General features: G+C 42.2%; 2 protein-coding genes across 5 annotated transcripts in view; one reads left to right on the top strand and one right to left on the bottom strand.

The window, feature by feature from the left end:
• The window catches only part of PPP1R13B (protein phosphatase 1 regulatory subunit 13B), a 167,402-nt gene extending 156,818 nt beyond the window's left edge, over positions 1 to 10,584 (top strand). For all 3 annotated transcript variants that reach the window (XM_089657264.1, XM_089657263.1, XM_089657262.1), the window contains 5 exons: positions 1,972 to 2,109; positions 2,352 to 2,485; positions 4,857 to 5,023; positions 6,858 to 7,057; positions 7,183 to 10,584. In XM_089657264.1, the coding sequence (XP_089513390.1) occupies positions 1,972 to 2,109; positions 2,352 to 2,485; positions 4,857 to 5,023; positions 6,858 to 7,057; positions 7,183 to 7,224 (681 nt within the window). In that variant the 3' untranslated portion in view covers positions 7,225 to 10,584. The remainder of the gene's footprint in view (positions 1 to 1,971; positions 2,110 to 2,351; positions 2,486 to 4,856; positions 5,024 to 6,857; positions 7,058 to 7,182) is intronic.
• A 1,970-nt stretch (positions 10,585 to 12,554) lies between these two features.
• Positions 12,555 to 25,881, bottom strand: part of ZFYVE21 (zinc finger FYVE-type containing 21) — a 63,510-nt gene continuing 50,183 nt past the window's right edge. For both annotated transcript variants that reach the window (XM_089657260.1, XM_089657261.1), the window contains one exon: positions 12,555 to 23,281. In XM_089657260.1, coding sequence (XP_089513386.1) covers positions 23,246 to 23,281 — 36 coding nt within the window. In that variant the 3' untranslated portion in view covers positions 12,555 to 23,245. The remainder of the gene's footprint in view (positions 23,282 to 25,881) is intronic.

Raw genomic sequence — 25,881 nt, 5'->3', positions numbered from 1 at the left:
TCTGCGCATGTGCCAGTTTCAGGCATTAGCAGATACGTCGAGGGGGACAGATCATCCTGACAGTATCACGCTCCGCGGGCCGGATTAAAAGGTCCGCCGGGCCGTATACGGCCCGCGGGCCGTAGTTTGCCCATTGCTGTTCTAATGATTGTTCTATTTGTGAGCCGAGGCCACATGTTACGGATGAAATTGCAATTTTTCCCACGGCACACCAGACAATATCTCACGGCACACTAGTGTGCCGCGGCACAGTGGTTGAAAAACGCTGCCCTAGAGCCTCTTTGCCGCTGTCTGTCTAGATTCACTAATGATCCTGCAGCCTAGAGGAACTTGGCACACAGCAGTATACCTAGGTGTGGGTACCAGCCTGCTCTCCTGTTTGGTCTTCCAGACCTTATTTAGCAGGTCAGCAATCATTACTGTCTGTCTATTTGATTGCTACATATAGATGTCCTCTGTCTGCTCTGCACAGCACTTTATCCGATTAATGGAGAAAACTTCTCTAGGGGCCTCCAAGGAATTGTTTTCTCAAACCTATAATTGCAAACAAATTTCCCATAGGCAGGCAAATGGAGCTCAAATAAAAGCACCAAACATTTGTGCAGACTGTTCAGCCGCTCATAAGCCCTTGGGAACTTGAGGGTTCGTTAAAACTAGACATGCTTCCGGTGGGTGCTGGAACCACTCCTACTGCCATATAGACCTAGACGGTAACAGCTACTCTTCATCAATAACTAGTCTAATGTCATTGATTTTATAGACCGTAAGACAGCCCATAGATGAGTCAATTTTTTTTCATTCGACCAGTGAGTTGAACAAAAAAAAATTACTTTATTCCTCCACCCACATACTTGATGTGGATGGGGGAATTCTCCTCACTAAGCTATTGGATTTTGATGGCTGGTAAACTTCCCTGCTGTCAGAATACACTGATCAGCATTACAGGTTGCAGCCTTCACCACTGATTGAGCAGGGAAATCCAACAAAGTGGCTATATAGAATTATATTGTTAGATTGACTTCTGTACAACCACAGTACCCATACATGGATCGAAGTTTGTCCTGTCCCTGCCAAACGGCTGAATTTCATAACATGTATGGTTGGTTTTCCAGTTGTACTTGTGAAGTAGTTGAAAGGAGGACTCAAACATTTTTCTTGCACAAAGACCCTTTGGAACCAATGGCAGACAGAATTACCAAACAAGGATAATTGTATTAGGAGCCAAATTTATATCTGCAACCCTTTAAAAATTTACGCATGGGGAATGCCTCTTCATTGCCATAGAGTAAGAGTTGGATTGGGCATGATAGATGCCTCTTCTTGACAGCCAGGTGATGCTTCAGGCTGAGCAAACATACAATACAGTTCAATTGGTTAATAACAAAATGGCAGCCCCCAGCATCAGTATGCATAGGGGTATGTCAAAGGCCAACCAGTCATTTTGTTAAATGAGTTCATAGCAGCGTATTTTAGGCATTTCAAGTGTTACTTTATCCTTCATCTACGAAGTAAGGTGCATTTTGATGTAAACAAAGATGCAGCAATGTTGTAGAGTTGGGAATGCACCCTAAATGAAGTCCGCTATCTTCATCACGTGAACTCCAGGAAAACTGCTATATGCATGAACTATTAATCTGCCAAAGGATTGGGAATTATGTTCAGACACACTCGTAATTTAGGCACCCCTGCCAGACAGCAAAACCTGGTAGGTGACCTCGCCTTTCTCTATTACAGTTAAGCAATAATGCTGACAGTAGCAGAGAAGCAGCATGAAGAAGAGGTCCTAACTCTCTCCTCCTTCTCTAAGCATGTCTTATCTGTTGATCAACTCTCTGATTTACAGAGGGCTGAAAACCAACTGAAGTATAAGGAATGCATAACTAGATTTAGTTGTGTGGTTTTTTTTTTTCGTTTATCATCTATCCAGAGTTCAGCTTTAACCATGCTTCTTTTTTTTTTTTTGGGCTGCAGGTGAAACGCACTAATCTGAAGAAGCCAAATTCTGAGCGCACAGGACATGGACTTCGTGTAAGGTTCAACCCCCTGGCTCTGCTGCTTGATGCATCTCTGGAAGGGGAGTTTGACCTTGTCCAGAGGATCATATATGAGGTACAGACACTTCCTCCATAGGGGTAAGATATGGGGATTTATTTACTAAAACTGGAGAGTGCTAACTGCATGGTAGCTAATCGGCTTCTGATTTCAGCTTGTTCAATTATGTTTTGACAAAAAACCTGGAAGCTAAATTGGTTTCTGTGTAGAGCTACAGCAGATTTTGCGCACTCCAGTTTTAGTAAATCAAGTCCATGATGTCTTTGAGATTAGTAATGATACACTGTGCTCTTCTGCAGGTGGAAGATCCCAGCAAACCCAATGATGAGGGGATTACTCCTCTGCACAATGCTGTGTGTGCTGGGCACCATCACATTGTTAAGTTCCTGCTGGACTTTGGTGTTAATGTGAATGCTGCTGACAGTGATGGCTGGTAAGTGTAGTCGTCTTCCAGAGAATGCTCACTTGAATTATCTGGGCATGAAAGGGAACTGTTCTTTTTAAAATGCTGCTTTATGCATTGACATACCTTCTTAGACCTGCTTTCTGGGCACTGTCCAGAGGCAGCTTAACTCTTCAATAAGGCACAGAATTGTATCCAATGCACTTGGATTCTGTGTGCAATGGTGCACACCGAAGCAGATCGGTTACTATACACAGCTGCACCAGATTCTAACTTCAGCTTGTCCAATTCAGCTTTGACAATAAAACGTAGAAGCTGATTGGTTAATATGTACAGCTGCATCAGTTTTAGTAAATCTCCCCCTATGAATTTCCTAAGCCCTGTCTCTGCGAATATCTAACACTGACTGAGGGAACATGGAAGAAATAGGAAGGGGTAAGCTAGGACTGAACTAACTAGCACTGAAGGGGTTGGGAAGGACAGTGGGTGATTACCAGTTTATATAAGTAAACAAGTTGCAGTGATCCAAAACCGCCACTAGATGTTGGCATATTACAAAACAATAATAACCTGATGTAGTTCAATACAACACAAAAAAATTACATAAAAGTGAGGAAGAGCCGGAAGGGTGACAACAGAAGGATGGCGGCTGTCATTGATGGTTTGGCTTTTAAAAATGTCATCTTCATCCTTTACTACAGAGTCGCTGGCATAAAATAAGTACTTGTGTCAGGATCTAAACGTTTTTGGCTGGGTGCTTGCTTCTAGGTCATTGATTCACTTGACAGTCTCCTAGCCTGCATAATAAAAAAAAAACTGCACTGGCGCATCCCATATGTCCATCCTGACAAGTTTAAGAGTGGAAATCTGATTAGTGGAATGATGCTTCTTTTATATCACATCCTAAAATGTGATCTGAGCTTTTGGTGGCCTAAACCCAGCTATAAAATCAAATCTAACTTTATAATATTGCTTTGGATGGCCACATCACCTCCTCAGCACTATGTATCTGCCAGTGGTGGGGGTGACACACACAGAGGATGGCGCTCACTAACTAAAATTATTTTATAGCCAACCTGTTGGAAGAGCCAAAACTGACAGCTGGATAAGTTACAATACATTGTACAGTTGTGCTCAAAAGTTTGCCTCCCCTGGCAGAAATCGTGAAATTTTGGCACTGATATTGAAACTATGACTGATCATACCAAAAAACTTTTTTATTTAACCCCTTTGCGCCGGCCGCACGCAAATGTGCGGCCGCCCGGCGTCTGGGCCTAGACGCCGAGCGGCCGCACATTTGCGTCCATGGAACTAAATACATATGTGCTGAGAGCGCGCGCCCTGCGCGCTCCCAGCACACATGTGTAGTACTCACGGAAAGGCCCCGCTCCGCTCTTTCGAACGGGACCTTTCCCGTTCATGTGACCACCGTGACGCGTCATCACGGCGGTCACATGATTCCTAAACCACGCCCCCACCGCCCCGCCTCCCGGTGTCAGAATCTCTTAAAGGGCCGGGAGGCGGCGGCGTCAAGGGGTTAAGGATAGTGATCATAAGAAGCAGTTTGATATCATATAGTTGTCTGGCTCCTTTTTAAATCTTAATAACGAAAATCACTGAAATGGCCCTGATTAAAAGTTTACATACCCTGGAATGTTTGGCCTTGGTACAGACCACAAGGAGACACACACACTTTTCCACTTTTGTGGCTTTTGAAATTGTAATTAGTGTCTGTGTACAAATAGTCAATTAGTTTGTTAGCTCTCACGTGGATGTACTGAGCCATGGGGAGCAGAAAGACCTGCGCAACAAGGTAATGGAACTTTATAAAGATGGAAAAGGATATAAAAAGATATCCAGAGCCTTGAATATGCCAGTCTGTACTGTTCAATCACTTAAGACGTGGAAAATTCATGTATTTTTTGATACAAAGCCAAGGTTAGGTAGACCATGAAAGACTGCAGCCACAACTGCAGAAATGCTGGGATACCTCCTCACTGCCTGTTTTGCACATGGTTGCAGGGCGTTTGCGCCGCTTCCCTGTTTCCTTGAATGTGATCACTACATGTCAGGTGAACTTTGCCACGGGCATGAAGCACAGCATTGCAGTCGTGGCATATAAATATCCCTGTCCACTGAATATTTCAACTGAAGAGAGGGGTGGCAAAAACGCATCTCAGTCAAGCACTTGATTGAAAAGGGAGTCTTAATTTTGGTGAGAGCCAGACAGAACAAGTTTTAATGCAGTTGTTTTGCTTTACTGTGCAATTCCCCCGCTAAGTGTGTGGAGATTGTATAATCAGATGTGTGTGCATGTCCTGACAGATTATGCAGCTCTTCATTAAATATTGTCTGCTGATTTCAGATTGTGTCCTCAATCTCTGTGCTTTCTTCCTACCAGGACTCCTTTACACTGTGCGGCTTCCTGTAACAGCGTCCACCTGTGCAAGATGTTGGTAGAGTGTGGGGCTGCCCTCTTTGCCACCACTATTAGTGACACTGAGACAGCTGCCGACAAATGTGAAGAAATGGAAGAGGGCTACATCCAATGTTCACAGTTTCTTTATGGTAATTTAGTCTAATGCATTATGAAGCTGTCATTCACCTTTGATTCAAGAGCAGCTGTCTTGTTTACCATCGTCACGTCCGGCCACTGTATATAAACGGCCAGTTGGGACAAGTGTCTTTTTGGGAGGACAAACCCATGGGGCAACAGCTTGATCATTGACCACATTGGACGCAGCAGATCAGCATACTGGGCTTCTGTGATTGGCCCTGGTACCATGTGAGCGCTATGAGCAATCAAGCGATTACATGTCCAGTTGTATACAGTGGCTTTCATTCACAATGCCATTGCTTACTACTGTGGCCCTGTACCATGAACTCACTGTGACCAATCAATCACAGCAGCCCTCTATCGTGTAATTGGTGTGGACAATCACAATAATAAACAATGGCATTACAAATGAATGCAAAACAGTTAGACCGATAACTTATACAGTGATCATCCCTGTAATAACCAATCATAGTGTGTAGTAAACAAAATTGTCGATCACCTCCCAGAGTAGTGTATGTATGTATATGTGTGTGTGTGTGTGTGTGTGTGTGTATATATATATATATATATATGTGTATGTGTGTGTGTGTGTGTGTGTTTTCTTTTTCCATACTGTCACCTAGCAAGTAGAGTTTCACTATGGTGACATTGTATTTCTATGGCAGTGATCATATACAATAGCTGGCTGCCCTGATATTACTGTATGTCAGTGCTGCCAGCTATTGTATCTGATCACCGCCACAGCATTACAATATCAGCAGACCAGTGCTGCTAGTCAGTTTCACCACAGGAACTCTTTTGTTGTTCCTTGAACTCCTTGCCATCAGCCGCACGCATATATGTGGTCTCTTGGCGATTGGCCCTAACTCCGAAAGGACGAATATACGTGTACCCAAAAAAACGAGAACTGCGCCGTGAGCGTGCACCGGGCGTGCTCCTGACACCGTTAATGGCAGCTAGCTAACGGGAAGCTCCTGATCTCTACTTGGGATCAGGAGCTTTCTGATCATGTGACCACTGTGACAGCCACTCACTGCGGTCACGATCACAAACCCTGCCTGCCTCGTGGCATCTAAAACCCCTTAAAGGTCTGGGAGGCACTGGCACAAAGGGGTTTATCCTCTTGTACTTCCTGGCCAGTGAATATGGCATTCCTTGGGGCAGCCATGTACCAGTAGGCTAGGCTTTCATGGTTTATAGGAACTGGGACTGCTATAGGTGACCCTACACTAAGCTATATTCCCTGACCACTTGTATAGAAGCGACCATTACAGTACATTGGTTTTGATACAACTAGTTGATTTGTGTGATACATGGGATACAATGCCCAGTATATAGCCTAAAAAGTGAAAAAATTTCACATTTGGTTTCGCCCATACTCAGGAGCAGCAGAATGTGTTTTGGATTGTAATCCTTAGTATGCCCATGCTGTGTGTAAGAAATATCTTATTAAATTAACAACTTTCTGTAAAAAGGAATACAAATTTTCATTTTCTTTCTGCACTTTCCAAAACCGTGGCAAAAAATGTCTTCAAAAGACTCACCATGCCTGTTAGAAATACCTTGTGGTGTTTGCTTCCTGAATTGTGATCCTTTTGTGGGTGTTTCCAGATACATTACAGATGCCTAACTTATCCCCTAGGCACAGTCCAGTTTTCAAGGGTTAATGATCTATTAATGAATACAGAGCTATGTTGATTTAAATGCTTTCAATCTACCTGGAACTCAGCTTTAACACTTCCTGTTTCATTACATCATTGTGTTTGATGGAAGTGTTTTAAGTCATTAATGACTTTGCCACAGAGGAATTCCTCCAGTCAGTGTGTATGTGTTTTCATAATGCAGGTGTTCAGGAGAAGCTGGGGGTAATGAACAAAGGACTGGTATATGCCCTGTGGGATTTCGAAGCACAAAACGCAGATGAGCTGTCCTTCCGGGAAGGTGATTCTGTCACCATTCTGAGACGCAAAGATGACACGGAGACGGACTGGTGGTGGGCACGTCTTAATGAAAAGGAAGGATATGTGCCTAAGAACCTTCTGGGGGTAAGTGGCCACCTTAGATGTAGATGAGGGAGAGTGGTTGCCAAGGTCAACAGAACACATTTCATGTATGGGGTCCCACATTCATTGACTATTTACACGTTTACCTTTTATTTTCTCTTGCACAGCTATATCCCCGGATAAAACCCAGACAGCGAACCTTGGCTTGAAATCCAGACAGCCTCAAATTTCCTACTTACACTGGAAAGAGAGGCAGAAAACCAAGCTATAAACATTTCATGGACCATCTGTGGATGCTGTCTCTACACTACAGACATTATAAGTACAGTGTATTCCGAGATGTATTATATACCCTTCTGGGTCATTTACAGGCTGAGCGTTCATACAATCTGCGCATGGATTCTGCAGGACTATTGTCGGATCAGATTTACCAGGGTGCAGATGTGGAGACACAACTCTGTCCTCCGGTACCACACAAAGTCCTCGGTGTAAATAAGACTTTACCGCATCTGTTCATTCTGCCCGCTTTCCTGCCAGTAATGTTTTAGTGCCAGTGCATAGAGTAAAGGCCGGACCCAATACCATCAGCTCCATAAGGCACTTCCATCTCAGGCATTTTCTGTTGTGCGTATGTGTGCGTGCGTGCGTGTGTGCTGGTCATTGTGGGTCTTTTTAGCACATTTCCAAAAAAGGTTTTCTTTTTTAATTTGCAAATCAGAAGTGTCTAATCAAAGGTTCAGTTTTCAGCACTTGGAAGAAGCAGGTGTGGTGGGAATGGTAAGTAGACGAATACCTGAGACAGGGTAGTGGGGGAGGTGAGAGAGTGAAGAATAAGCAGGTTCATTGCACAAAGTGTATAGGGGGGACTGGAAGTGTATGGTTATGAAGGTTGTGGAGCATTGTGTTTTTGTTCTGTTGGTGATGGATATTGTAAGTGTGGGGGGGGTACAGATTACTGTTTGCACTTTTCACGTCTGGAAGAGTTATTGGACGTTTTTGATAGCACTGTGAAGAGAGCCTTCCTATGCAGTTACCCATAGCAGTGTTCATTAGCCAAAACCAAATAAGCGGACTAGGTGCTGTGGGTTGCTGCATTGTTGTTTGCTCTCTTAAATGCCTTGTCAATATATAAATTATAGTTCACTTTTAGGAGGAATGTGTTGGGTTGAATTGCCCACAGGCTCCTATTTTTTTTTTTCATTTGAGATAGCTCTTCAGCACCTTTTTGTCTATTACCACAAGGCCATTAAATGGATTGCCCAGTTACAGCCTTGATGGATTGTAATACAGAAAATATGAGACGCCATTGGCCAGCTTCCTATAGGGCTACAGCCACTTGATGGAACTGTGAGTTATGGTTGGGGTTTTAGTTTAAGCCGTATAAACAGCCTGCAGGTTGAATTGAAGCATACTGAGTATTCACTCTTCTGATCTAATGTTGTTACTTGGAGCAGTAAAGTAGCAACTATTGCACATAACATTCATCCATTCTGTTCAGTTGTCTTTGCACAGCCCTCTGAAAGTGAGCATTGTGGACTTTAAAAATAAACTTTTGATGCGGTGAGGATGTTACTAAAACTGGTACACATGTGCATAGTATCCAATCAGCTTGGCCAATTTTAAAAGGAATGTACAGTTGTGTTTTATATATATATATAAAAAATATATATATATAATTTTTTTTTCTCCTTTTTTTTTTTATGGTCACTACTTAAAAATTACTTTAAATATGGCATTTTTCATACAGGCAATATATAGTGTTCAGCTTATCTAACAAGTGGATCTTTAGTCTTCTTTTCACATTTTACAGTATCTCTGTTTACAAAGCTGACTTGTTCCATTAAGACAGGCTTTTTTGCAGGCTGCTGCGTGGGTATGGTATAAACAGGACACCTAGAAAGTTGTTTTCTATGTGCCCTGTTCACACCATCCATGTGCAGTGGCATGCAGAAAAATTTAGCTCAATGGATATGTTGTGAACAAGCCCTAAAAGCTCGAGTGGAAATGTACTTACAAAAGTAAATGAGCTGGAGAAAAACTTGCCTCTTTTTGGACATCTGTCTGATGAGTCGGACAAAGCCGGCTTCATTGCAGGTTGCACTATAACCCATAGTGCTCGGAGTATTCTTTGCCATGTAATAAATGGTTCTTTTTAAAACTAGAAATTTGTGTTTATACACTCTATGGATTTAACGATGATTGATATAAAATCCTTATTTTGAAACTGACCTAATGCCATTACAGCCTCCCTTATGTTTTTACCCTAAAAAAAAATAATTTCCTTTAGAGAGCTGGTGCAGGCATTGTAAAAATGATGATTTGATAAAGAAATGCAATTTTGTTGCTCTGCTTGCACTATTAGATCTGTGGGTGGACTTGCACATCTATTGAGTTTCTAACCTAATTTACACTTTATACCTTGTTTTTTTTTTCCTTTCTAGTGGTTTGTATGCTACATTTAGTGTAATAAGGCTTTGGTGGTACCGTCAGACTATATAAAACTTGGTGTTTAAGGCTATCTTTTGAAGAAGACCAATCTCCATTGAAAACCCTTAGACATGTTATCAGTGCTCAAAGTGAGAGCAGAAACATGTTTATAACCTGACTAGGGAAGAAAACTCACTGCATTACACTGTTTATAGGTTTTGCACAAAATGTTTTAGGTGTGTTGAAAGATGACGGCAAACAATGTAGAAATTTGATCAGATGTTGGTTGTTACTATTTAACTACAGGCTGTGGGGGCTTCAGCAGTTGGGACTTGTACAGCTTGAGAGCCAAAGATTGCTTAGAGGGGTTTTGCACTGCAGAGTAAGATAAGAGTACCCATAGGTAGGAGAAATTACTGCCCTCATTTTTACTGTCTTGTGATTGGCTAAATCAAGCTGTTACAACACGGGGATGGGGGTCATTTTGCACGACTGTCAAAAGACTTCTGGGGTTTTTAGGGTGGACACATAAAAAAAAACAAAAAAAAAACAGCCTGCTTGCTGTTGGGGAACTACAAAGTCTGTGTGTACAAGCTGGGACTTAGTTTTTATGTGGCTGTCCTAATATAAAATGTAAACTGTGTTTTAATTTAGGAGGAGAATGGTGTGTTTGTGTTACTTGGGCAGAGTGAAGTTTAATGGAAGGTATGCAATAAGCTATACACTGTATTGTGAATCTGAAACCATAAATGTCACTGGAATTCACTGTACATGCTTTAATACCAGAAGTATTTTTTTTCTTAAATTTCTTTCCTTTTTAACCCCCCCCCCTTTGAGTTTTAGGACGTGCCGAGCTCTCTGCAGAGGGCTGCAGACACGGCCCTGCCACAGACCTGTGTATGCGGTTTCTCATACGCTGTGCTAAGTATGCTCTTACAATGTTTGCATTAAGTGTATATATTGTGGTGATGGTGGAAGTTAAAAACAAAACAAAAAAAAAAGTATAAAAGGTATTTGTTTAAATTTATTTGCTACTGCTGAAGTTGTTTCTGAAGAGATCTAGAAAACAGGTTTCAGAAAAAAAACCCACAAATGTAAATGATCAATAAAAATGCTATAGCATGTTCCAGTATTTGTTGAAAGTGGTGTCTGTTCATTGTTTTTTTTTGGGGGGGGGGGGGGGGGCTATTGTTGCCACTTTAAAGAACTTGTCTTGAAAAGCTGTTTTCTCCTTATTCACAGAGGGGGCTATGAATGTTTCTTTCACGTGAGTGGACAGATCGGGTCCGCCTGTCAGTTTCAGGTGAACCTGATTGGACCCTCCATTCTCCTCTACAGAGCAGAGGGTATAAACAGACGTGTGTCTGTTTACAACTGCCTACATCCAATATGCTAAAAACAGACTGATGGGATCCATGTCCCTTCCATTGATGGGATGGAGGCTGGGTGTTAATGGACAGGTGGTCTGTTTCGTCTGACTGACCCTAGGAGAGTAGGTTATATTCTCTCTGTATAAGCAGAGCCGACATGGACCAACCCTCTGCTTACTCAGTGGGGATCAGTAGACAGAATCTCCTCTTGAGCAAAGGGCATCTGCCCAGTGTTGAAGGGTCCTAAGTGTTTTTGCAGGCTGTGAGAATGATGCCTTACTTAAAATCAAATGTACCAGGATTAGAGTTATTGTAGATAAATCAGAGCTATATGGATATCTGATAACTTGTCAGTCTCCGCATGGGTTGTTGACTTCACACAACCCTTGCTTCTCTGTTATAACAGCGTGCCGTAAATTTCTGACTCCTGCTTAAATTGGAGTTTGTGATGTCTATCTCATAGAAGATTGGTGATTTCAATTGGGCTTATGCACATCAGGATTAGCAGGCAAAAACTGGCAAATTTTAGTAGGTCAATCAAGCTATAGTAGAAATGATTGTAATAATAACCTGTGTAGTAGCTTATAGCCTCCTTGGGTGCCATTTGTTACATTATATAAATATATATTACACATACAAAGTGTATATATAGCATGATTGAGCACCTATCTAATGAGCCCATTCAGCCATTTCCATGCATTGTGGTACAGTAGCCCATTTATTATAAACAGATATTTAATTTTGATTTTGTTACCCCCATAATCCATTAAGCTGGTGTCAAGCAGTCCATCTCCAGTGAGGTGACTTCACCTCCTTTACATTAGTCTGGTAACTATGGTTAACCGCCTCCCGCCCGCCACACAGTCCAATAACGGACGCAAGGCGTTTCTCTTGGTGCGCTATGTCTCTTTGACACAGCGGATCACCGATCCACGGAAAGAGCCAAAGATGTCAGCTCGGTCATGTGATCAGCTGTGTCTAATCACAGCTGATCACATGTAAACAGGGAAACAGGTTATCGGCATTTCTCTCCTCATGAGCTGTCACACTGACAGAGGAGAGAAGAGCCGGTAATCTGCATTCCTCGGGGGGGGGGGGGGGGGGGGGATATGTGTACTGATCATTAGGGCACTGATGATCAGTGTAGCCCCAGCAGTGCCACCTGTCAGTGTCAGCGCTCATCCATGCCACCTGCCAGTGCCCATCTGAGCTGCCTTTCAGTGTCACCCATCAGTGCAAGTCAGTGCCACCTAACAGTGCCCATCAGTAATGCCTGTCAATGCCCATCACTGCAGCCTCATTAGCGCATATCAGTGAAGGAGAAAAATCACTTATACAATTTTGTAAATGACAAAAACTAAAACTTTTTTTTTTTTCAAAATTGTCAGTGGTTTTTGGTTTAAGAAAAAATAAAAAACCCAGAGGTGAATAAATACCGCCAAAATAAAGCTCTCACAAAAAAATTATAAAAATTTCATATGGGTACAGTGTTGCATGACTGCGCAATTGTCATTCAAAGTGTGACAGCACTGGAAATTGGCCTGGGCAGGAAGGGGGTATAAGTGCCCTGTAGGTGATTGGGTAATGTCAATACAGATCTGTCAAGTGTCCAAAGAAAAAAAAAAAAACACAAGAAGAAAAAGACCAAAAACCCTTTTAGTTAAAAAACTTTAACACTTTGGTTTTAGTAAGCACAATTTGAAAACCTTTGACTTGCTTTAATGTAAAAATACACCAACACATTGTGACTGTTGTGCTTTTTTTTTTTTTAATTAACATCTTTAAAGTGTACAAAAGCTGCAAAGCAGCCCTAGTAAATGTAGGAAAGGTAGAGATCAATCATCAATATAAAGCAATGTATTATGGCTCTAGTTCAGTAGAACAGGGGGGTTAGACATCTGGGGGGGCAATAGGGAAAGCCTCCGCTTCTAGGAGAGGACCTGGCCCACAACTATTCATGTAAATGGTTTTTTTTTTTTTTTTTTAAATGCCACCCATTAGAACTAGCCTAAAGAAGAACTATGGGCAAAAATGTTATTTTCCCATGCAGTGGGGCTGTGCCCACATTGCATGGGTTAACTGCTCATTTTTGTCTAGGGATGAAGACAGCTGCAATGTACTGACCTAATACTTTGAGACTGTCTCCCCCCCACACACTAGCGGTCTTGTGAATTGACTGTTCCTGACATCACACCTAAAGACTGGCTGTGGATATGAGGACAGCAGGAATAGACCACTGCTGGATATGGGGCTGCACTATTTTCCAAAGGATCAACGGAATGGGTAAGTATAGCTTTTCCTTGCACCCCTGGACAAAACAAGCAGTTAACCATAACAAGCAGTCATTGCTTTAAAAAAAAAAAAAAAAAAAGTCCTGGATTGTTTCTTGGATACACAGAATATAACTGGTTACTATTTATAGGTAAAGTTGGTCCAGGGAATAGCTGATTGCTTCTCAGGGGATCAGGAAGGAATTTTTCCCCCTGCAGGAGCAAATTGGATCATGATTTCCTGTTTTTTTTTTTTTTTTTTTTTTTGTTGCCTTCCTCTGGAGGTATTTTTTATTTTAAAACTTCTACTTTCAGTTAGCACATGTCATTCATTAAATTTACAAATTATGTCATTATTATTGATTATATACCAAAAGAATTAAATGTGCTTTTCAAAACTTTCTTTCTTCTATAAATATCCTCAACGTACTTTTTGGCGTTTTTACAGCCTTTTTTTTTTTTTTTACTAAACAAATTACTACTTATATTTGGATAAAATAGAGACTATACACAGTCTTACCGCATAGACGGGCGTTTTTACAGCCCCTTAACTGTACAAGGCTGCAAATGCTTACCTCTTGACAAATTACTCTTCTACCCATCTACCTATGCCAAGGCAGAGCATGTAAGCCATTAGATATTTGCAGCCCCATTTCAAAAGTAGAGAGTGCAAAATCTAGGGGAGTGGAAGAATGGATGGCCTAGCAGAGCAAGCAGAATATAGAGAGCAAAGAAGAGCAAATCAAGCAAGCAAGCCCCAAAAGGGGCAGCGTTGGTACCTTTAAGGAGGCTGGAAGTGAAAACCCCTCCATAAATGGGCACTCCTTTCCGGCCCAACCCTGCTCCTTTCCAAGTGAAGCACCTTATGCAGCTCACTAAGTGTGTCTCTCACCACCTCCTGGACAGGCAGGATTTTGTCCCTAGTGGACAAAAGACAGCGGGCGTGCCAAGTGAAGAAAAGCGTGACTATACTGACTAGATAAAGTGTAGGCAACTCAAACCCCTCCCTCACTCTGAAGTTGCCGTACACCCGCTCGGGAAGAGACAGAGAGGAGAAGCGGGGATAGCCAATGGCATCCCCTACTCCCCTGTGAACCTCCGCATTGAAAGGGCACTGGACCATAAAATGGTCCTTGGTCTCCAGTGCCCCCCCACATTCCGGTCGAGGACAGCCTCTGTCCTCTAGGTTTCTATATTTCAGGTTCGCACGGACGTAAAGTCTTCCATGGAAAGACCTCCATGCGAGAACCCAAAATTTCTGTGGAATTCTTTTAGAATTCAAGAGGGCTAGCCCCTCCCTGAGGACGCTGTCCGGGCAGTCTTTCAAGGCCAGCGGCTTTCAAATGTCCGAAGCCATGATCCTCTGGTATAGCTCTCGCCGACCAGTGGACCCTACCTCCAGGGCAGTTATGCGCCACCGCCTCAGTACCTTTGAAGCCTGCGGGATGTAGGATGGGAGGCAGCGATGTGCTCTTCTCAGATCACCAGGCCTGCCTCCCCCTTCATCCAAGAACAGCAGTAGCCAGTCCCTGCACGAACGTTCCCACAGAGAGGGCTCGTCCTTAAAGATGGACTGCAAGTTGTTTTTGATGAAAATGGTAGTGTAAAACACTACTGGGTGGACCATGTTCAACCCGCCTAGCTCTCTCCGTAGGTACGTGACTTCCCTCTTGATCAGATTAAGTCTGTTTCCCCACAGTAGCAGGAAGAACAGACTACAGATCCGTGCATAGAGGGGTGTTGCCTTCCTCTGGATCAACCGTAGGTGTAGGATAACTTTTTTTTTTTTATAATTGAACTGGATGCCTTTTGTCTTTTTTCAGCCAGACTAACTATGTAACCCATGCAGTGTGGGCACAACCCCAGTACAAGGGAAAATAAAGGAAAAAATGGTTGGTTAGGACCATCACGTTGCTGCGAAGGAAAAAAAAAAAAAAACCCACCTTCAAAACCATTGCATTTGTTAACTATAGCAAGAGTATCTGAAGAAAACTGTTTGTTGTCGAAAGCAACCTGCTTAAACCATATATTACCTCTATCACTAACATTTCATATAAACATGTTATTTAAAAAAAAAAATGCTGCTTCAATTAGAATCCTTCTAATTCTGCCATGATGTTTCAACTGCACAACAACTGTACTCCTGCATTGTCACACAGCCCTGCTTGGGACTAGAAGCCCCTGCCTAGACACAGGCATGGCCTTTCTTTGTCACTATCAGGAAGCAGCCCTAAGTGGGGATGTGCAACAAAATGCATGTAGATAGGAAGTGACTGAAAGAAGCCACAGGAGCTCAGCAACACTGAAATGCAACAAAGGGTGAAAAAAACATGTATTATAAATAATTGCCATTTTCTTTTTATCAAACTAAATATCCAGTTAGGGTTTAAATATTTTTAATTCTGGGAAAAATGATTTTACAGGTATAACAAATTTTTTTTCTTGGGAGTACATTACAGGACAGACATTATTGGTCATTACTACATTGGGTATGCTGCCACCTTCAAGTGAATGGACATGCCACGAAAAAAAAAAAAAAAAAGGGCAGGATTAATTCTCCAAACCCCCCCTCAGCAGAATCCCTTTGTCTCTGTTTTGTAGCAAGTAATGAGAAATGCATGCCAGAGGAGTATAGGGATGTTTGTCCTGTGATCTATCCCAAGAAGAGGGTTTTACCGGTCAACCTAAAATTCTAACTTTTTTAAATCAGACATATAGTAATGACTAAACTCTGCTGTGCCCTATAACAAGCCCCAAACAGAAAAGGGGGAGCTCTCTTCAAAAGCTGCTGCAAGATCCCTGAAACAAACATGGTCATTGATCCACAGGAATAAGAAATGTGCTGAGGAATCAAATGAGAAAAAGTTTCAGGCTGCTCCTAAATCTAATGAGGTCTTTCACGGAGAACACTCAGACTATTAAAACAAAGCCATAGACTTCAGATTAATGTGAATTTGTCTAAACAACATGCAAAGTGCCTTCTCTTTGGACATTTTAAAAAGGAGGGCAACACAATGTCCTGATTCATGGGAAACAAAAAAAAAACCCCACCTTGTACCAGAAAGAGCATCAAGGCATCAGCACCACCTTAGCCTAGTGAAGAACCAGGAAAGGCTCCTTGCGAGAGAAAGTGCAGCTAACTCCAAGACCCTGCAAACTGAGGTAATGGCCACCAAAAAGACAACCTTGCATGTAAGAAGTGGCAAGGGAATCTATCAAAGAGAGAAGAATGCAAAATCAAAAAGACCATGTTAAGGTCCCATGTCGCAGGGGGGTGCACAAGAAAACCAATCTCAGCGACAGCTTGAACCAAAGCTTTAACCAAGAAACAAATCATTTCTGAATATGGCCAAAGCAGAGATTTTTTTTTCCTTTGATGGTAATCAGATTCTAGCTTTTCTTCAGTCTGGTCTGGGCCTGGCCTTAGGTTTGCCTGACTACTGTAGAGAATGGAACTTATGAATTTCACACCAAGTGAAATAAGCCTTAAGAGTACGATGGTACACCTTACTGGAGGTTGACCTTCTAGCCCGAAGGGTAGGAATCAGAATTTAAAACTCCTGTCTCTCAGAACCTGGCCTTCAACAGCCAGGGTGTCAACGCCAGTGACCAAAAAGCAGGATGGATAAATGGACCCTGAGACAAGCTGATCTGAAAGTGCCCACAGCTTGGCTGCCAAGAAGTCTACAATGATTGTATACCACATTTGTGTTGGCTAGCCAAGTGCAATCAGGATCACTGGAATGCCCTTCATTTGTATCCTATATAACAGGTGAGGAAGGAGTTGAATTGGAGGGAAGCTATAGCTCAAAGAAGCACCAGGGTATGGAGCTTTACAGCTCTGGAGCGTGTCTGTGCCTAAAGGACTACCTCAAAGGCATTACAATCTTCCCCAACACTCTCATGCATGTCCAGATTAGGGGACCAGAGACACATCCAGGTTTAAACCCCAGTATTCCAGGCCCTGGCTCAGAACATAAGTCAACTTCTGACAGTATAGCACCTAGCCAAACCTCTCCAGTTATGTACTGTCATTAGGATCTTGTGGCTCAGGCTTTGAGGAGATTGCTCTTGAAGCAGCAAGTTGTCCCACAATGGAAATCTTTCAGGATCTCATCAATCCCATCCTGGAGGCCAGGGCCAAGCCAAATGACAACACTACACACACTAGGAGTGGGAATTTACTACAAAATGCTGAAATCACTGGTGAGGCTGGAAAATTTGGCTGTATATCAGACATTAGCACAAAGGCTGAGCTGGGAGGGGTTATGCCTGCCTTTTTCTGGCCAGTGTCCATTTACCTGAAGCATAACCCATGTAGTAATGATTATTAACTTCTTTGTGTCCTGTGATATACAGTTAAGAATTTTCTGGTGGAAAGACCAGCAGATTTGCCAGAAACATTTGATAAATGGGCAAACTTACTTTAGACAACTTATCAGTGGGAAAAAAAAAAAAAATTATAAGGAAACCCCAACCTTTTGGGCCAGTATATTGAAATACTGAACAATTGAAATGAATGATTAAACAAATTTGTGGCATGAGTCAATGCTTCCTGGAATGTACAGAATAGATCCCACTGCTGTCTTTATTAGGGGGGGTAAACTGCTAAACTAGAGCAATCATACATTAATGTAGAGCACTTCATGAAGAAGCATCCAATCACGTGGGTTTAGGAACTGCATTTGTCCTGCAAAACTGACCTGGAGGAAAGGTAAGTGCAGATGGGAAAACATCTGGTTTACACATTCCTTTCAGTCTTTACTCTGCCCAAAAAAAAAAAAGAGCTGAGATTTACAAAGAACCATACAAACAATATATCCCTGTAACAAAATGTACACACTGCGTATTTGTGTGTAAGACCACACAGGGCTTAATGTACCAATGTGTTCTTACTGAGTAATTATTTCCACACTTTAACTTTTGCGGCAGATTTACTCTGATGGCTGAGGAGGAGTAATAACACATTATACATCTGATAGATCATTTACTGCTGCAAATTATGTACATGTGGATTAAAACTCCACACCAGAAAATTAACCTGTACTGAAATAGTTTCCCAACAGTGCAAGAATCCATAAAAAATAAAAATGAACCGAGACCAGACTGTTATAGGAAAGGCTCAGCAAGGGAGGTGAGGTGGGGTTGTGGTGCTAGGGGGGGGGGGGGGGGGGGGTAACAAAGTCATCTACCCCATGAATTCTATTTTCAAGATGAAGGAGGCTCTCTCACATTACAAACAAGAAAAATAATAATAAACAAGTGTGACTCTTTGTATTTCTCCCCTAAGGCAGGCTAAGACAAATAGGAATAAAGCATTACTCCTAGCAACAATCTTGCCCCCATTTCCTATCCCAATCTGAAAATGATGCTTGAAGAATACCTTCCCTGAACTACGGTATTTTATTTTGCAATAAATTGATCAGAAGCTGATCAGATGGGATTTAGATCTAGTGAATGGGTCCTAACTCTTTTCTGCCATCTTCATGCATTTGGCTAAGGAATGACTCCAATGCATTGTAGTAGACAACAGTCACTCTTCCTTCATCCCAGTTGGTAAGGACCTTAATTATGACTTATTCCTACAGAAAGCTTTGACACCTCCCAGCAGGTCATTAAAGAATAAGTTTACCTTCTGGGGAAGAGAAAAATATTTTACCTGCAAGAAAATGTGCATTTCTTTTAAGGAGCTAGAATGAATGATTGATTATGGCTGTGTGGCCATGCGGTTTTCAAATTGTGACAGCAATTGTGGGGGGAGAGAATTGCCTGACCAGATATGGGGGGAGGCTGCAGCTACTGGAACATGTTACATGTTCCACCCTAATAATGCCACAATTTAAAAAAATTCAGCCACGTCAATTAGTGTTCTGTGAATGAATGTACAAGTCCTGACAGCCTTTGCGCTGTTGGCTTGTAGTTCTTGGTGAAATGCCATGATAGTTCATTGATTCTTCCTGTCAGTATATCTGCTATCCTGTGCAGGCAAGCAGTTACATCGACGAGTCTGCAGGAGACCTGCATGGCACCAGCAATCTTCTGATTGCTGGTGCAATGCTATAGAGCAGACATTTGTCATTGAAATCATGTTCTGCCATTTAGAGTCATGTCTGGACCACAGCCACACCACTTGGCAGCCTGAGTGGACTCCTCTCCTCCCACCGCTGCAACTGTTAGAAAATCAGGAGGAATGGCAGGGTGGACTCCTGTTCTGTATGTTTAAGTCACAGCAGTTAAAAGGGCAGAGGAATGGAGGAAGGACTCCTCTTCTGAATGTACTGGCGTGCCGCCGCTGAAATCAGAGCAGGAAGGAGGGCGAGAGACACTGCAGATCTACAGGGGTAGCGGAGCCAACCTTTCATATAGGTCACTTTTTTTTTTTGTAACAGTGGGCTCCTCCCACCCTCCTCCGCGTTCAGCGGCAGAAAGCCGTCACATTCAGAAGAGTCTTTCTTTCTATTCCTCCCACCCTCTTCCCTGCTGTGACTTCAACAGCAGTGGCAGGTGAATACATACAGGAGTTTCTCACGCCCTCCACAATACTACATTAAAGCAGAGCTCCACCCAAAAGGGGAAGTTCCCCACATGACAGGTCCCAGAAGACTACGGGACCATTCAGAAAGCGCAGCACTACTCATGCATGCACAGGTGCCCACTGTGCATGTACAAGTAGCGCTGCACTTTCTGAATGCAAGTGTACAATCCAAACGCACACATTCCTGTGTTAAAAATGGCTGTGTGTGTATAAGTGGGTGCTGCAGCGACCGTCGGCTGGAACTGAACAGAATGTCACCAACACACGGAGGATCACCAATATAGGGCCAAAAGTTTTAATGAACGATCACATAGTTACAGCAAGGCAACGTTTCAGAGTCTCACAGGACTCCCTCATGAATGGTCCTGTAGTCTTCTAGGACCTGTCACCTGCGGAACGTCCGGTGCATCAGGCTGCAGGGAGGACACCGCGGGATCGAGGGACAGGCGAGTGGCTGTTTTTTTTTTTTTTTTTAAAACGGCAGCAGCTACAGTTTTTGTAGCTACCGCCATATTTTCCCCAGTGGAACCGGAACTCCGATTTAAAGTATGGGGTTGTGAAGTGAGTGGGGGGCTGTGATGTGAGGAGAGCTCTGATATGTGGGAACTGTGATGTGAAGGGTTGTGATTGCAAGAGGGACTAAAATGTCAAGGAAAGACATATGAAGGGGGGCTGTGATGTGAAAGGGAGTTGTGATGTATGGGGGCTGTGATGGGAAAGGGGGGACTGAGGACAATAATGTAAAGGAGCCTGTGATGGGAAAGACCTGAGTAATAAAAGAAAATGAGATTCTGACCTCTGCAGAAAGGTTACCAACAGGACCTCCCTGAATTTTAATGCAGTACCCCTGCTACAGAGGCTTCAGAAACAAAAAATTATAAATGCACTTTTTGTTTCCTGCAAAAAAAATGTGCATTTAATTTTTTTTTTGTAAAAAAGGTAAACTTATCCTTTAATTCATTGTACAGTAGTAGAATTTTGATTGAAAGTTTTCTTTTCAGAATGTGTATTGGATTTTCTAATCATTAGTAGGGTTGAATTTGCATTAATTTTGATCACAGTGATGAGAAAATTGGAAGGATCAGAGTGCAACGATTTTTTTGTACAAATATTTGTGTGAACGTTTACTTGAAAATCTACTACTGTATAGCCAGCTTTAGGCAGTGAGTCTTAAGGAAGCCTGTATTGAGAGATTTAGAGAGAGCATTTTAAAGAGGAGTGCAGAAGTGGCTATTTGCCTGGCTTTGGCATTAATAACTATCTTAATGACTTAGGAATAGCATACAGGTCAAAACTCCTACTGTCCATACTGCACGAAGTCGCACCCAGATTTCAGTTTACTGTAAGATGCATGTTTTGTTGCAGGCAAACAAAATTACTTGCAGCCTTATGCAGACAAGCAAATCAGGTGAAGTATGATTTAAAGAAGAATCAAACTAAAACATTTTCCCAAGACTCAAGGGCAGAGGCTCAGCATGATAGCTAGGTAACTTGGTCAGCCCGTCTTTTCATCTCATGACAAGCTTCCTTTTGTTAGATTCTCAATATACTCCTATACAGCACATTTGCACCCTCCAGTGGATTCTCTATAACATTACATGCACAAAAAAGTTCAGCAGTTTTCACTAAGGCCTGACCCATCTGGGCCACATTGCGGACAAATTTTATTAAATTTGTTGCTGGTACAGGTGGTTCATCCAAAAACAGTTTTAGAAGAGTCAGATGGTGGGTTTTTCATCATACAATGAGAAACCTGTCCCAGTATGATCAGCCTAATGGTGGGAATATTCTTCCTAAACTACACTTCATGCTAGTGGAAAAAAAAAAAGTACAGATTGGTACCATCCAGAACTTATAGTCAGACCGAGATCAGAATTCCCAGTTTTGCTAGAAGTCAGCACACAAAGATGGTGTTATTCTTCCTAAGAAAACTTTCCATAATGTAGGAAACATGCAGGACAGGCATCAAGACTTCACTGGCTGTCTGCTTACTCCAGGTCACGAACTTATTAGGCATTGAATCCAGATTCAGGAAGACGGTCCCAGAGCTGCACCTTATATGCCTCACTAGCATCCTTCACAATGTTGTCCTGCCATTTAGGACAGTTCTTGAAGTCACCTATTTTCAGACTGCTAAAACAGATTGGCGATTAGATTTTTTTTTTTTTTTAATTACGCAGGCATGCAGGCAGATCTCTCATCCACCACTATCCCCAAAAATTATTTTTGTGGGGCACTAGCCTGATTCAGCAAAACTTCAGGAAAGGAAGGTTTCTTTTTTGCCCCCAACAATAATTCAGATCCCAGCTCTTATTTTTTTCCAAGGCAATGATTGGCCACTATGGGCAACACTTTCACTTCCCCAATTCTCCAGCTGTGATGCATTGGGGAATTTTTGCATTCCACCCAAAAAAAAGGTTAGTGCTTTTGTATGAGAGAAAGAACCTGAGATCTAGTGTAAAAAGTAATTTTCCAGCAATCCTGGCTATCCGATCCAGGCTAATCACATACTCTTGTGTGAAAACTGCAGTAGAGAAAACAAGGCTACCTTTAACATTAATAAAATATATTGAGAGGCTCAGTCAAGACCACTAGTACAAAGTAACACTGCTACCAACAACATCCAATCAGATGTAATCTACTGTGCTAGAGAAACACCTGGTTGGTGAAGGGAATGCTGTATTTTCCTTTGTACTGCCATTCGTAAAGGTTTGGCCCTTACTTATTTAATAGTGTGGTGAAAGCATGTTCAATGGGATTTCCAGGAAGCCTGTTAGTACTCCAGACAGTACAATGGGGCCCCCCTTTGCTGCAAAGTATTCCCTTGCAGATACTAGTGTAATTACAGATTTCATCTGCTGGATAAATCAAGCATTGCAAAAGACCATAACAAAATGATTCTACATAACAATTGTAAATTTACATTTATACTTTGGCTTCAGTTTAAGCAAAAAAACAGGAATCTCCATCTTGTTTACTAAAGTCCTGCTTGACATGACATCCTCATGTTCCTACAGTCCTTTAATGCAAGCAGTGATCTTTGGGGAATGTACATTCAGATTTTATTCAGCAAGTCAAGAATGCAGAACTTCTCAAAAAATGGATCTGCATCTTATTCTGGGTGTACTCTGAATTCATAAATGAATGAGATTTTGCAGCCCACAATTACAGGCTACTGTATGCCGATGGATACGGGATTCTTGTGCCATACAATAACCACACTAACCTTTAAATAAGGAGCAGCCTGAATGAGCCCCACAGTCTAGTGAGATAAAAGACTGAAGCATTATTATACTGTATATATATATATATATTGCACAAATAAAGTGAAGTATTCTGGTTATAAAAAGTACAGCTGTACTTATCATTTGCCCACAAAGATGACAGACATTTCCCAACCTGTTATTTATAAAAATTTACTTCTGCAATATACTAGTAACAAGGTACAAACTGCATTATAGAGCACCAAGTCCTTGTCTCTTCAATGGCTGTCTGCAGTGGGCAAGTGACAGATACACCATAAAATAACGACTTAGCTGTACCTATCGGGCATATAGAAGGTCTGTTATATTGCATCAAAAATGACAATTACAAATAAAACTTTGCACTGTTCATCTTTCCGCTTCTGTCACTGGTCACGAGATTCATACAGGAGCTTTGCAGCCTGCAGAAAAGAAGAAGAACACACATTAGTCCAAGGGCATCATCACATGGAGTGTTAAAGAGTAAGTCCAGGGAATGGCATGTTATACATAGTTACACTGATCCAGCTTGAACCAGTATTCCATACCATATACACCATGATGGGCTGATACCCCTGAAAGCTGTAAGTCACTGAAATAGACACCGCTACTTTCCTATCTCCACTTGCTTCCAGGTCCTGTGCTGAGTGGCTGGCCTGCTGTATCAGAGGTTGGACGATCAGCATGAGCACCATTCGCAAAATGTGCCTTCTGATTGGATGAGGTGGAAAGCATGACATCACCACATTCTCTGAATGGTGCTCATGCACAGCAGCCGATCTCCTGTGTTCGCAGAGCAGTTGCTCGGTACAGGACCCGGAAAGGAAGTGAAGATCACTGGTGTAGTGGTGTCTACTTGATTTCCAGCTTCCAGGGCTATTGGCCATGCATGGTATATACAGTTACATTGGTCTAAGCTAGACCAATGTAACTATGTACAACATGCCGATTCCTGGAATTACTCTTTAAATATACAAGATGTAACTAGAAAAAGGTATGGTTCCCACCATATTATGAAAATAAAATAAATAAAATCGCATAAACAATCAAAAACAAGTCATATTAAAACCACCACCATGGACTTTTTAAAAGTCTGAACAAAGTTGCCCCAGACATCCACGTACCTTGCAGTACTGACCGCTTTATATACCCACCATGACTATACTTCAGTGTGCACACTAACTGCAGTTTCTTTTCACAGAATATATCAAAGTCAACTTTTTAAAGTTGGTCTCTTCATGTTGGTAGTGAAGTACTGTATCAAATGTGATCCATCCAGACTTGCATTTCACTTTTAGATGGCTGTACGGAAGGGGTGCTCAACCTTCTGAAAAGCGAGCACCACCTCAGTGATTTGGTAAACGGTCACAAACCACAATGACCAAACCACAAATGTAAATGAGCCCTTATTGTCCTGAGCCCCCCAGAAGGCTACTTTTACACCGATGCACTGAGGGTGCAGCACAGTGCATCTGTGGCTTTCCTGCGAGTTATCTGCGCTTAGTTACAGACTTCTATTATACCTTGTGGGTGTGGTGCACTTTTTGAAAGTGCACCAAACCCCCAGGATAGAATAGAAGTCTAAGGCTCGGTGCAGCCAACCCACAGGAAAGCCGCAGATGCACCGTGGTGCGGATAAATCGCAGCGCATCAGTGTGAAAGCAGCCTAATAGTTAACCCTTTTATAGGTGATATTATGCCCACTGCTAGAAGCTATTATGGCCATTGTAAGTGCTGTTTATTATACGGTCTCTCTTTTCCTCTAGCAGCTACTGCTGGCATCACTCTCCAGGCTGCTAGAATGGAGGCAGAGTGCACTTGGTATCACTGCGCTCGAGGCAGGTGCCAGCGCTACAGAGGAATCATCGACTTATATGGCTCCTGCTCTCTCCATGGCCGCCTGCTCTGGCTTCATGCACTTAATATTACTTGTGTAACAGCACCGGTACATGCACTCTGAACAAACAGCATTGCCTGTGCCGTTCCTTCAGACCTGTGTGCCATAAAAGGTGACTCCTGTGCGCATGCGGAAGAAGGACCAGGTGACGATGGAAGCCCTGTCAGTGGTGACAGCGCACCCCTGGAGGGTTTCCTTTAAAAGGTAAGTGTCACATAATGTGTATCCATACTAGCACATTATGACATTGCCTTGTGGAGAAAAAGTGTTTTTTTTTTTTTAATTTTCAGGTTTACTACCACTTTAAGTCTTCCCATGCAAAGAACCCTGTGAATGGGTGACACAGCTGTGTCAGCAGTTTGAGAGTAGGGGGTTGGGGTACGTGGCCATGTTTCATCCAAAGTATCGGTCTAACACGCAAAAAATAGTCTCAAAAGGTGGACTATGCCATTAATAAACAGACCACTTAGTAGTGATGCAGAAAGATTAGGATAATGCAGTGTGTAAAGTCAACAATGACAGGTGCCATATTCCCATTCTGATTGGCTCCAAATGAAAATCTGTGGGCTAAGGCACTGTAGGAGATTGGGCACGGACTGGCAGTCATGATCAGCAGGAACACAAAACACAACTTATCAGTTGTAAAATTAAACCAGAATACATAGCTGCCAACTCCTCACCAAAACACGGAAGTACTGTAGCATTCCTACACCAGTCATTGCTACAGGAAACAATTTCTACCATCTTTGAATAATCTTTTTGATACGTTAAAAACACTACTGTAAAAAAAAAAAAATTCAACCCAAACCTAGCTTTCCAGCAGAATGTAGGAATAAAAATATAACTGGTACTTTATTCAACACTCATCCTCCAATATAAAAAATGCAAACAAAAAGGAATTCAGAGTCTACCAGTGTAGAAATGTTCTCACATGCTACAACACAGCCACAAGTATCTATTGCACCATCAGGGCACTGGTAAATGCACATATGTTGTCAGGATAGCAAGTGACAATGTTCATGCATTAAGCCACCTAAAAATGTTTTTTTTTTAACTGAAATAAAGATCAGCATAACAGCCAAGCAACTATCATTTTATAGATTACCAAATCCAGCTCACAATGTT

This window comes from Staurois parvus, unplaced genomic scaffold (assembly GCF_062004578.1).
Source record: "Staurois parvus isolate SC_StPar_1 unplaced genomic scaffold, SC_StPar_1.0 ptg000978l, whole genome shotgun sequence".
NCBI classification, from domain to species: domain Eukaryota; kingdom Metazoa; phylum Chordata; class Amphibia; order Anura; family Ranidae; genus Staurois; species Staurois parvus.
Note: the sequence above shows the minus strand (reverse complement) of the source record. Positions and strands in the feature narration are given on the sequence as shown.